At 32.6% G+C, this 14215-nt stretch overlaps 1 protein-coding gene across 1 annotated transcript; it reads right to left on the bottom strand.

The window, feature by feature from the left end:
- Nucleotides 1–2288: 2288 nt before the first annotated feature.
- On the bottom strand, nucleotides 2289–13745 carry LOC147074036 (gephyrin-like). The gene is made up of 4 exons (XM_085944994.1): nucleotides 13547–13745; nucleotides 11876–12796; nucleotides 6808–7091; nucleotides 2289–2900 (listed from the first exon to the last, which is right to left on the bottom strand). The coding sequence occupies exons 2-4, from the start codon at nucleotides 12791–12793 to the stop codon at nucleotides 2438–2440; spliced, it is 1665 nt and encodes a 554-aa protein (XP_085801120.1). The 5' UTR covers nucleotides 12794–12796; nucleotides 13547–13745; the 3' UTR covers nucleotides 2289–2437.
- Between the last annotated feature and the right edge of the window lie 470 nt (nucleotides 13746–14215).

Consider the following 14215-nt stretch of genomic DNA (forward strand, 5'->3'; position numbering starts at 1 on the left):
TTCAGCAGGCAAGTGAATCGAAGATTCTCTTTCGAAATCTTGAGCAAAAAGGGATAATTTGTTTTTGGATGAAATAACTTCTTCTAACATCGAAAAAATTGTGTTTCCTTCTCCCTGCAGTTTACGATTAAGCTGATTTAGAAGAGACGTAACGTCTACCATGAAATATTTTTTTTGGATCAACCGATCGACCGTTATTTCTGGATAGTGAATACCCTTATATTCTTTAATTTTTGTAAATAAAGAAGCGAAATGTTTCCTCTTGATAACCTATGTACCTTGTTATGCAGCAGAAAATCTGCATTCTCACTCTCTATTTCAACTATCAGCACAATTTCAAAAAAAATCACTCACAAGAAGAGTTGTAGGTACCATGCGGATAAGAATAAAACACTTTTCTTTCAACTTATGAAATAATTATATTTAGGGAAATACCGACAGTGACTGAAAAAATTTAAATTATAAACGAATCATAACTTATTTAGGCGAAATAATCTCTAATAATAAACATAAAGACAAGAATAAAAAGCTTATATAATTTGAATATTCATCAACATTACAGAAAAAATTGTCAAATAAAATTAACATAGGATCTTCAAAATTATCATAGTATTTTACATTTATATAGGTAACTAAATTGTCTTTTTCAAAAAAACAGCAGAGAAATATATTCATTGTACTCATTTCTTATCCTAGTTCAAACAAAGATGCACATATATCGGTTCTGTGAACAATGAACTTTGTAAACTGTTCGAAAGTTTTATCAAAATTTATTGTTTCCAAACATTTAGGTACATTTAATATGGTCTGATACAAATGTCCATGTATTTTTTTTTCCAATGCAGATGGAGAGCATTGTTCATATACAGATATTCTCCATATGGACTAGGCTTTATAAAAAAAACAACTAAAAACACATTACATAATATTATAATAAAAGTATATATGTTACGCCAAATGTGCGAAATTGACTATAACATGAAATGGGCTAAATTTTGGCTAATTCATGTAATAGTCAAGCCTGTTGCCTTACTCATGAATTAGGTAAATTTTCTGCCTAGTACATGAATTCACAAGGGCATGGAATTCTTAAACTGTCAACATGACAGCAGAAAAAGTAAATTTAATACAGATGATTTTATTAGTTATAATTGGACATAATATAATATTATTAGGTTAGGTTGGGTTATGTTAGGTTTTGAAATTCTGAATTATTCAACTGAATGTCCATTTTGAGGTTAGCTAACAAGTGTCAACAAACTATCAAAAACATACAATCGACCATTGCACGTACGATACCCAAGCACGAATCAAATCGAGAAAATACCTCTTAATAAAATTCATCCGTTATCATATTATAGTTCTATTTTTTTTGCGCATAGAAAATGGATATGAAAGTCATTGTAGTTATTGATTGGTATATTTTTATATTATAATCAATGACATTTGACACATTTGGTTAGTTTGATTAGTTGCAAATAATACCACCGGAGCGCGACCACCTATTTTGACCATAGATAATATACGTATATTTTGACCAATCCACGAGCATTTCACACATTTAGTTTAGTTGCAAAAAATACCACCGTATCGCTACTATCTAATTTGTCCAATGCATGAACAAGGCAGAAAAATTACTGCCGAATTCATGCACTCACCAGATATTTTGTCTAATTCATGAATAAGGCAACGGGCTTGCATTTTTCATGATTTAGGCAAAATTTAGCCCATTTCATGTAATAGTCAATTTTGCACATTCGGCGTAACATATACAAATAACATGAAAATAAAATTAAGATATCATTGTCGACATGTGAATGACATAAAAATAATTGTACAAAATTCTATTTAAGAGTATAACATTGGATTAATCCTCCCTTCTGAAAAAAAATTCACCCACTGCACATAAAGTTGTTTTGAGATTGTAGTAAATAATTAGAATCCATCGTAATTTTGAAAATAAAAATGCCCGTCAATATCAATATGACGAGACAGATATTTGCCTTATAATTAATTGTTGTGAATGTAATTACTGCAAAGAGCAGTACCGAAAGAAGCTTGTACCATTACAGGCATACCAGCAATACAAACGAAAATGGTGGTTATTTAAGTTATTAAACAAGTTTGTTCTCTAAATTTAATGTTAAAAATATGCATTTTGTAAATTACATTTAACATTTAGGTAATTTACAAGAATTATTTAACTGTAGAAAAACATAAATTTTTACTTTATCATATTAATTAACTTAATATTTTATTATTTTAAACCGATCTTTCTTTTTTTCTTTGAACTGGTTCCTCTCTTAACTGCCCTCTCTTAAACCCACAAATTATTAAAACAGGGAGAAAGGTCCAGTGATAAAATACCTTTTGTAAACCGTGAACATCAAATCAATTGGCATTTTGGTTGCAAGCACACAGCAGCGCAAATGGTTAATTATATAACTGTTCCTTGTGCAAGGGCCTTTACCGCTTCTATAGCTTTAGATACAGCAGTATGAAAATTGTTGTGTGGGTGATCCAAGTTCTCATTCCATCTATTGTCTTCAATCCCCATGAAGTAATACAACGATGGTAAAACAATCAGTTTGTACACCACCAATGTATCGACGAATCTCTCGGGGAGACAAAATATATACTTTATTCTTTGATCAACAAAACACGTGGCAAAAATGGTTATTCCATTAGGGATAAACAATAATTTGCTAAAATGAATTGTAGCCTGGAAGTCTTCAATCAGGACATATTTTAAAATTTGGTTGTAGGGATGTGGTAAGTTTTTGGCGGCGGCGGTAACAACAATTATGTCACTTCTCTTAAACGCTTTCTCCATAGCTGCTTTCATTAGATTAGGTTCAGGTTTCACCAAGCCCCCGTCGCTGTAAATTATGTTCAGTTCCCTGAAACAAAAGAAGAATATTTTGAAATAATATGTACTTCGGTGAAACTAAAAGATAATTTGTCATGAATTTTTTTCCATCAAATTTAGCTCGATTCGAATTTATGATCTACTTTAATGTTTGTATCCAGCTTTGCTTGTCGGTTTTCCTCGATGTTGATGTATTTTTAGTTTTCCATATTACTTACGAATAACAAAATAATGAATGCGTTATTAGTTCTCTTGCCCAGAGTGTCAAGACTTAAGGCCATGCATTAGTCGAGGCACGGTCTAAAAAGATCGTTGCTAGGCGATGTGCGGATTGCGGGTCGCGGGTGCAAAAGACGCCTGTCAAACGAAATATTATTTCTCATATAAATCCAACATACGTCCATTTTATGTTCTGTTTATTATTCTATTAGTAACAATAATAATATATTCATTGACATGTTTTCTTTTTAAAGTAAATGGGTAACGTTTTTAGTCATCCTTACACGATTTTAGAATTAATTGGCCCGTCGCCATCACGCAGCAAAGTGACGTATGTCTGACTCGACGTTCCCTAAATGAATGCGAAGCGAGTACAAAATTTCGTCGCGCGTACAGTTGAAAATTATTTGGCGTTTCACTGATGCGTCACCTTAATAGGTTCTGATTGCGCATTTGCTTGGCTAGATTACATTTTTTTACCAAAAATAATCTTTCAGCCTGATATAGGCAATCTTTTTTTTAATTATCCTTAGATTTTTATATTATCCGCTAATTTTGATTGTCAAATTGCCCATTGGAAAAGCATTCATCATGTAAGTTATTATTTGTTTCATTGAACGATTGACCTTATTACGTGCTGTTATGGCGAAGGTAAGGCACATTAAGAATTGAAACCGCTTGAAGCTATGTATAGGCAATTAACTTGGAATCAATGGGATTTTGGGAACAGAGACATTCTCAATAAATATCATCAGGTAACTTTCTATTGATCTGCAACCTCTAAAACCATCCTGTTTGTTCGTTATAACCCAAGTTCTGGAAAAATCAGAACTTTTGCTGGTAAGGTATTGGTGGTTTACTAGCCGGTAAATGATTGTTCAATGTAGCAGCGAATCGGCTTGGAAAGACATTCATTCAGCAGTGGATTGATCCAGGCTAATGAAGATTACGATATATCTTTTAAATATTTTCAGGTAATATTAGGTAACTTCTAAAAATTAAATATGTCAGTTTGACATAAATGTTTCACTTATGAGAATAGTTTTGATTGAGAGGATAGTTTTTTCTTATGGTTGGTTATTTAGAGTTGTAGTATAAAATATACATTTATTTTTTCGACGAAGATTGGTCCAAATAAATTGGCCAATAACTATTCAGTCAAACTCGGTTATTACGATCACGGATATAGCGAGATCTCGGATGTAATGAGGAAACATTCGTTGACATTTTGGTTTAAGATTTTCTCCATACGTTTATTCACTTTTATAACGAGCTACTTATCGGGTATACTGAGCTAAAATATCGTCAAAAATTTTCTTAAAACTGTTAATGTGTAGATCGTTTAAAAACATTTCGACCCTAAGCAATAAAATCCGACCGGACAGGATGCCGCCGGGATCGGATTACGTTTATGTCACTAGTTAAGTGTCTAAGTACCTACCTAATTGGTGTTTTCACCAACAATATTGAAAAAGTATCCATGCATATCGTTGAAATTGCATATAAAAAATCCAAGGTTTGTGAAGTCAGTAGGTACCTACCAGCGTTCATTACAATAAACAACTTCTTTTGTAGTTTATGAATGCCATGCTTGTTTCAGGGATTTTTATGTTCTGCATAATATGCTTACTCTGGATAATGCATAATAAACACCCAAGAGTCTTTTAATGGGTTGAGTGCTTTGAGGGGAAATTTAAGAACAATGAGAGTGAAAACAATGAAACAAGAATCAATTTTAAATTTTTTTAAAATATGAATTGACAGAAAAATGTAATATGCGTGTAACGGGTGTGTAAATAAATTGTGTATTTTTGTTTGAATTGCGACTTTTTGTGTTATGTGACCGCTCATTTAAAAATACATATTCTCTGATATAACGAGTAACGCTTATAACAAGCAAATTCGGTCAGTCCCATCTTCCTCGTAATAACCAAGTTCAACTTCCATTCTGCGAGGGAGGGCCCATATGCCTGAAGCAAAAATGAAAATTTATTTTAAAAATCACAAATCATTATGAGTCACTAGATTCTCGCTAGTCGTTCAAAATTGTCATCCCAACAACGTAGTGATGAACTTTAATATAATGAACTTGGAGTGTCTGATGATTGATTTCTGTATGATTGCTGCATGATTTGTGCCTTTCGGGCGAATTTTGGAGATTTTGTCACTTATTCGAAGATTGCTCAACCAAAATGGTCAAAATACCTAATAGGTTGAGCAAGTAGCTGAAATCCATTTCTCGTAAAAACAAAAAATTGTTAATACAGACTTCCACTTTGTGGGGGCCCATATTATGATCTTAGTAAGATCGGACATGATCAAAAACTGTCATGTATTAATAATAGTTATTCTACAAACTGAAGTTTCGTAATAATAATGGCAACTATTCATAAGGTGTACTAAATTGTTAAAGAAGATAGTTACATATAGGATCCCGGGATCAACAAAAATTTGGCTCGGGATTGGATTTCCTAAGAGCACAATTTGCACCGTGAGTGTAAAACCAAGGCATCTGCAAATTTTTCAATTTCGAGATTAAATGCAAAACAACTGCAAAAGTCGTGAACTTGATAATGTAAAAGTGAACTAACTGAAAGAACATGCAATATATGTAGATATAAACCAAAATATCATGTTTTTTTTTTGTAGAAACTCTATTTGTCCTAACAAAACGAAGACTTCAAACCTTATTTATATAATATCCAAAATATATCTTTTGCAGATGCCTTGGTTTTACAGTCACGGTTCGAATTATTTACACACAAATAACACAAACAATTATTATAGAAATGAAAAAGCAATCGTACGATAAACTTTGCTTTTTAAACACTTGCAGAACATTAATTTATATGTATGTTAAGTTTTCGAAAATAGTCAAATAAACACAATAATAATTGTTCAAGTAAAGATGTCTCAAAAATTTCTTTTGAACTCGCTCCACCATAAGGTCGTATTTAAACTGATATGGCGCCCAAACAATCGACCAACTCTCAAGCCGGGTTGGCTTCTAACTAAGGAGTTAAAAAGGATTTTCAATTCCGTAACATCCAAAAAGACACGGAAAGTACACAAGACGAAGCTAAACATTTATTATTGTAGTGCCCTTTTTTACAACTGACAGCCATATGGCCACTAAACGACAACTTACTGTTTTACAACCGTTTAAATCAATAATGTAATCATTTACACAGAGCAGTCAATTTTGAAAGTTAATTTGTTTCGTTCAAGTATTTTTGAGAAAGTTGTAGAGGTATTTGCTAAGCAGCAACAACGCTAAATAGATCTTCTTTTTAAATAAGGTAAGTACATGTTTGTGCATCCTCACCGAAAACAATTTTATTATTTTCAAAATAGAGGCATTCAAAATATTTAATTCCCCAAATCTTGAATGATGCAATTGACCATTTTGGAGCCTTGTAGTTCCCCAGTCACAGTGGGTTCTCCATACAACATTCTTCAAATAAAATTTAAAGATCCATTCAACTGAAAAACATAAATAATTTCGACATGCACTGTTTCCAGATGGAATTGTAAAAAAACGTGGGTGTTGCCAATTAATACTTTTCGAGCTAACTCAATATTGTATTATTACACATTGTCATTTTGCGCCTATAGTGAAGGGAATGTAGGGGCTCAGGCAGAGGACATGGTGGAGGACTTAAGGTGGCCAGGGGGACAGTGCTTCGGTACATAATATAAACACATTATAATTAACATACCTCAGATAACTTTGAATTATTGTCCTGTGAGATGCAGAATTCAACAGAACATTTGAATGATTATCTGTATTCCATTCCATTGAAATGAGTGTGATCTTAGGTCTTGAATATACAGGAAAAACTTTATCTCCATTGGTAAGTAAAGCTTTTTCGAGTGGGCCAATCAAACTGCCTTTGGATATGATAACATCATTTTTCTTGGAATCAGAGTATATATTCATTCCAGAGAATAATCGTTTAGTAAACTGTACTTGACCCTGGACTTCCTTTACCACATTGGTAACCTTCACATGTGACAAGAGAACAATAATTACATATTACTAACAACTTTCTAGATATAGTTTTATCGGTATCTTTAGTTATAAGTTGTTTTGACTAACCTTATTCAAAAAATTTAATGCTATCGACCAACAGTATGTTACTTTATGGAATTTGAATAAAAATTCTTATTGATTTGTACTATTCCATTAGTCATTTTTAACTGTATTCATTGCCAGTGGAATGACAAATGGAATAGTACAAAACTTAAATCAAATTAGAATATAACCTTAAACATTTAATAATCTCTATTTTATATTAATGAATCTTACGTATCGGTTTATAGTAAGTGTAGTAACATTTGTTAATTCATTCATAATTGATCGTTGTTAATTTGTTAGTCGTTCTACTAAACCTCACAAGCTATAGTAACTAAAGTTAAAACCTAATAAAATTATTGTAGACCTTCATGGGATTAAAATAAAATATAACTACCTTGTTATTGACTTCCGGATAATAAAAACAATATTAATTTATAATAAAGTTTATATATTTTATCCACTGGTTTAATAACATAATATAATCATACAGTAATTGTATAAAGTATTAAAAGTATGCAAACAACATTCAATGTGAAGTTGTTGCCAACGCGTTCAAAATTGTAGTGACACTGATTCGGTCAGCTTGCAAGTCCGCTTCAGGTAAGAATTTGAGAATGTTGAAAAATGAATAATTTAATAATGTAATGAAATATGACTATATTCCAAACCACAGGTTACCAACCAATGGGTTGCGACCCTGAGCGGGGTCACCGGCTGAAACAGTAAACATAAAAAATATTGATTTTGAACCAAATCGCACTCCTAGTATGACAAACCAACAAAATTTACATTTTGAGTTTGTGTTGAGATCGTATATCTCCATAATTACAACATAAATATTATTATTTTCACGATTATCAGCTGAGATACAAATTTTCAAGGTTCCAGCTGCATTCGTTAATTTTAAAAGTTTTAATAGTTATAGGTACATCCAATGCACACACTAGAATCCAATCTAAGTTAACACTATCAATATTGCGAACTGCCATAGACAAATATGCCAGGTAGGTTATGAAAATAAGCTATTAGTTTCCGTAATGCAACAGAACTCAAGTGAGTCATCACAAGATTTAAAAGGGGGCCTCGAATATACAATAATTTATTAAAGTGGATATACAAAAATCTTAATGTGAAAAGATTTTTGTTTTAATAATAAAAAAAACTTTTATTTTTGATTATCGTTCACTCATAGTACACAAGCGATTTCTAAACTGGAAGGAGCGAAAAGTCCAACACAATTAATGTAGCCACAGGTTTGCAGTTTGCAAATACATAGTTTATAAAATGGCCGCTAGTTATAAAATACTTCAAAAAAAACAGTCCTATAAAAGGTTATTTGCAAACCTGTCTGAAAATATGGAGACTAATTTTATAATCCCTCACTTCAATAATACTATTATGAAGCGCGCTGGCTGTCTCGTAAAAAATTAAATAAAAGGGTCAAATCATAATGTTGAAATTTGAGGCAAATTAGTTTAAGAACGATAATTTTATTGTTACACTTTAAATTTTACTGTTAAGATTTTAAAAAAATTCAGTGAATAAATCAATGCAGGGACCACTATTGCATTCACTGATTTAAAAAGACAAAGTGAAAGCATTCATAAAAAATTGGAGCTATCAAAATTACAAGTTTGCCATGTTTCCACTTTTAAATGATTTCTGCGCCAGATATATTGAAGCAAACAAAAATCTATTCACCGAGTTCTTGGTTAGTTTGCTAATGCACTTTTCACATTATTTTATTAATAGTAAGTAGTTAACAGTATGGCGCTGTTTTTTTTCAGAGTTATTGAATATTTTAAATAATGTGGTTATACGCTGCAATTTGATGTGATATCTATATGATGATTGATATATAAAATATACTTAAATGATAACTCCCGTACATAATTTAGGAAATACTACATTAGAGCACCACACTGCCCTTAACCTCAGCGATAGGTAGATGGGTCCACCAAAGATCCTGGCCTGGAGGCCCGCTTCAGGATGTGGGGCCCATGATAGAATCCATTTGTCAATGAACGATGATGAATTTGGATTCACTACTATTGAAATTGATTGTGCTTATAAACAAGCACATTCATCGCATGAAAAACAAATTAATTTAAAAATTATTATAATACTTAACGGCCCACATGCTCAGCGTAGGTCAAAATGGAGCTTTTATGGTATTAACTAACCTAACCTAACCGAAAAAAAAATATTTTTTTAAAAACAGTACATGTTCAAACACGAGCGTTACCATGATCTTACTCCCTACTTCATTTATCGTTTGTCAATTAATAGCTACGGCCGTATGTTGTAGCTTAACCACTGGGAACTGCCAATAGAAATGGCGTATTTAAAAAAAATACTACCTTATTCTTAGGTCAATAATTATTATAAAGCAATCATTATTCGTTGGATGTTTATCACATTTGAATGGTCTAAGACATAGCTTATAAGTATATTTGAATTATCTTCAAATCTGTTAATCATGCCATTTTTTTAAATAATAAAATGCCTAATTCTTGTCAAATTTGGGATTGAAAAACTGGGAAGATTATAAAATATAATTTTTTATCGTAAATATGTCACTATATAATGTTAACATTAATTTTACTAATAGTTTTGTTAATGCGTTTAAAAATTAATAAAACTAAAATATCTTAACCCTTTATAGGGCAAAGCATTTTTTTCTTCATTTCAAACCGATCTCTATCATTTTGCATCAGATATTTAATATCTTAAGACAATTTCAATATAAAAATAAAAAATATCTATCAGAAATTTGGAAAAACTATAATTTATGATGGTTTTTTTATCAACCAGTGCCCATTCAGGTGTTTTTTTTTTGAGTTTTTGATAAATTTTTTTCAAATAAAACAAATAAATAATGGTTTTACATATTATTTATCTAATCTTAAGGAAAGTTAAAATTATTTTTTTATTTTTTTACACCCATTTACGTAATACTTTTCAAAACATAGTATGCAAAGCGGTACGTTACATTGCTTACAAAAATAAGATATGTTTTTTGGCTCTCTAGCCATACTACAATAAGCACATCGACAGCTCTTTTTCTTAGATTGAATGAACTGCAACAAATTAAAACATATTATCGTAACAATACCTACCGACCTACAACATTACCATATTACGAAATGACCGAGAAAAGTAGAGTATGATGGGGGAGGCCTTCATTCAGCAGTGGATAGACCCCAGCTGACGATGATGTTACTTCTACAGTCAAATATAATACAATACAAACCCATGAAAGTTGCGATATTGATAGTAATTTCGTACTTTAGCATTCAATTGATGTCACAACTAACAAAAAAACACCATTTCTTTGCGGATATTTTGAAAACTTTTCCGATCCCAAATATTTTGAGTAAAACTAAAATATATCTATGATAGTATACTATATTCACAATAAAACATAACTATACACAGCTGCCTAAGCTGCTTTTTTATTTTTAAAATAATTTTAGAAGTCAGCCGTGCGAATTGCAAATTTGAGGTTATGTACTTCCCGCTTGGCAATAGAATGATGAAACAAGTACTCTATCACAATATATTTGTAAAAAATATAATGTAAATCGATAAATAAATGCATATTAAATACTTATGTACATACCTTTTTAACACATAATATAAATGGGAACAAAATGACTTGCAAAGTCAAGTGTCACTCGCGAATTCGTCGAGTCGCGACCGCAAACGCGCAATGGCTGATACATCGACCAATCGTCTAAATAGTGTTTTGCGAGTGATTGACGTACACTTCATATTAGATGGTTTATTTCATAGCCAGAGAACGTTCTCGACAACGTCTTGACGCACTAAGGGTGATATTTCCATATTTAGTGTATGACTTATAGCTCATAAATGAGGTGGTCGATAAATAAACCGTTTTCGGCCTTTGCCCTATAAAGGGTTAACACCACTGCACATGGAAGTACTGAAATATGACTATATTCTAAAACATTGGAGTGAGAGGTTTAAAATACTATTTCATGTAATAAAAATACTTTATGCAGTCATCACACGTTTAAAATAAATATAAAGAATAATAAGGCTTCAAAATTATATAAATAGATTATCCAAAGCGTTTAAGGAATGTCCAGGGTTATGCTCTGAATATACCATAAAAGCTCCATTTTGACCTACGCTGAGCATGTGGGCCGTTAAAGCACGTTAAAATCAGTGACATGCCGTGGGACTATACAGGCCATGCGCTGTTTGGGACAGAAAATGAAGGCAGATAATTACATATCTTCAATAGTGAATTCCTTGGACATGAATTTTTATTAGTGAAAATAGGACGTTATATGATATACTTATATTAAAGATTGTATAATTTATAGAAAATAAAAAACAACTGTTTGAAAGCATGGACTTATTTAGGGAAAATTAAAATTTGTTTTTTCGTTTTTATTGTAGTGGGCCTCAAAATCAGTCATAGTGTCGGGCATCTACGTCAATAAACGCGCCACTGCATGCATGCTTGGTAATCAGGTCTTGTGTTCAAGACCATTTACTGCATGAAACTTTCGTCTGTCATCATGAGTAAATCGTGATAATTAAGTGTCAACCATTAGATCAACAATCATGGCAATTTTTCATCACGTACCAGAGGGTTTCACTCTACTTGAGATATTAGATGTACCAAACGACATGCCTGTATAAAAGTTTCACTTCAAAAAGAAGTCAAAAATATCTACCTGTACAACGCTATCAGCACCAAGAGGAAGTATGTCACCAATATTGACTGTCGCATATCCTGTGGTAATACGTACATTGGGATCAGTCTTCAATTCATCAGAAGACAGTATAATTATTTCTTCAGTAGCACCTTTCTGCTTATTACACGCCTTGTAATTGAAAGCATACCCACACACTCCCGATATCTTCCCCGATACACCAAAATAGTGGGATGCGTTTATATCTTGAGCTACAACTCTCCCCATGATATTTTCAAAAGAGCAATGTTCCAACTGACGGTTGTAATCGGATGATGATTTAAAAATAATCCACAATGCTTCATCAAGCTTGAACCCCCACCCCCAAAGTAGCTGGCTTTTTAGAATTTTTTTAACATTGACCTTACTATCGGAGAAGTTACTCTTTTGATCACATGTACTTTTGTGATCATCTCCAGCCAATTTAACAGATTTTGATAACATGTTCAGTGATTGAGGTAACAATGTTTTGCAAGAATCATACAACCTCGATACATTATCAACACTGCCTGGAAAGTTGATGATGAGTGTGGAAGCTCGAATTCCATAGTGAAACAAACAACGCACATCAGACGGAATAATGTCCAAGCATTTCATGGACAAAGTGGATGACGTATCTTCAATTTCATTGAGAATAATGCTTTTTGTAGCCTTAATAACCGAATGTTCAAATGAGACACCCATATTTCCCACGGTTATTATCAAATTGAACATCAAAGTGTCCGAATAAAACATTAAAGCTTTTTGAATAGTTTCTTCATCTTCAGATATACATTGAGTCTTAATTGTTGCTCGTTGAAATGTCTCTTGAAGTGCCTTCATCAGGTATGTTTCAGATTCCATAACACTCTCATTTTCTTCATCATTATCATTGGTAATTATCAATATAATGCACTTCATTTTCTGAAAAAGAAAAAATTATGACATAAAATGGTAAAGATACGATAATCTATATTGTTGTTGGTCTCAAAAGACCTCGAGCACAAGGATATGATGTAGGTACTGCATCTTTACAAACCACTAAACTTATTGATTAGGTAGGTACTGTAGTAGTAAAGACCTAGTGAATCCTAATGGATTTAGTGAATGTTTTTTCCCACAAACTACTACCATGGCTGGATGGATTCCGGTATACACCACCACCACACCCTATGATGAACCAAATTGGCGTAGCGTAGCGTACCGTACCAATGGTAAAATCAATACATATCTATACAGATAGTTTGCAGTGCTTATGGAACAAGACAACCCAATCAAATAATTAAATTGATTCAAGAAAATTCATTTTAATATCACAAATTTTTGTTGCGCACGCATCATGAAGATCAACCTTCACTTTGTGATAACAGCATATAATACACAATTTAAATTTGTGACAAAACATAAGACAATCCGCAAAATCATACACTTTGAAATAATTAGGGACATTTTACACGGGCAGATCACAAGCTACCGACACCATCAAACAGAACCATTGGTTTATAATAATTATTAACCCGTCTACACAAACGTTCTATCGACCATAGGAGGATGAGCTTGGAAAGCAGCGGCCGTCATATGTGATAAGTCAGTGTATGTGTTCTGGCGCTCAGATTAGCCGTGTTTTGACTGTCACTTATAGTTTGTAAATTTCAGAAGTAGTCGTTAACCAACCTGCAATGTTTTACCTGGTCGTGTGAAATGGCCTTCAAATTAACAATAGTGAAAATATGCAGTCATTGCAGGTTGTTTTTTTCAATCACTGTGGCGGCCACTGTGTTCGATTTCATCACTCAGTTTGGGTCTTTTTACTGGTTCTCCGCCACCGCTCTCTGTCATCTGTCAGTGAGCGCAGTGTTGCCAACCGAACTATAATTATAGTACATTTTGGTTCGCGTACTATTCGAAAAGTTACATTTTCGTCCGCGTACTATTAAAAAAGTATAGTACGTCAGAAATACAATTTTGAAAAATTTTATTAATTGAATTCACCGGTTTGGTTAGGGGTTCATATGTAGTTCCGTAAAATGTTCGTACTTCAATCATAGCAAATCGTAATAACGTGAAGCGAGGGACGTAGTAAGTATAATCTAGGTCTATAATATAAATAATATAAAATTTCAGTGTGTGATATTAGTCTATGGACGTGGTTTTGCGTTGTGTACTTATACTACTCTAAAAAACCTTCGTGACAGTTAATGACGGCGGACAGTGTTAGCATTTTTCGGTCGTAAGAGGTGTTATAATAAAGCAGGGCATCGGAATTTCTCGAATTCTCCTTTATGTTTATGTGACAAACAAAAAACTTTCATTTTCTACACGTCCTATAATTTTTGCCGAAAT

This window comes from Rhyacophila brunnea, unplaced genomic scaffold (assembly GCF_057557595.1).
Source record: "Rhyacophila brunnea isolate RB1 unplaced genomic scaffold, BYU_Rbru_1.0 scaffold_17, whole genome shotgun sequence".
Classification (NCBI taxonomy): domain Eukaryota; kingdom Metazoa; phylum Arthropoda; class Insecta; order Trichoptera; family Rhyacophilidae; genus Rhyacophila; species Rhyacophila brunnea.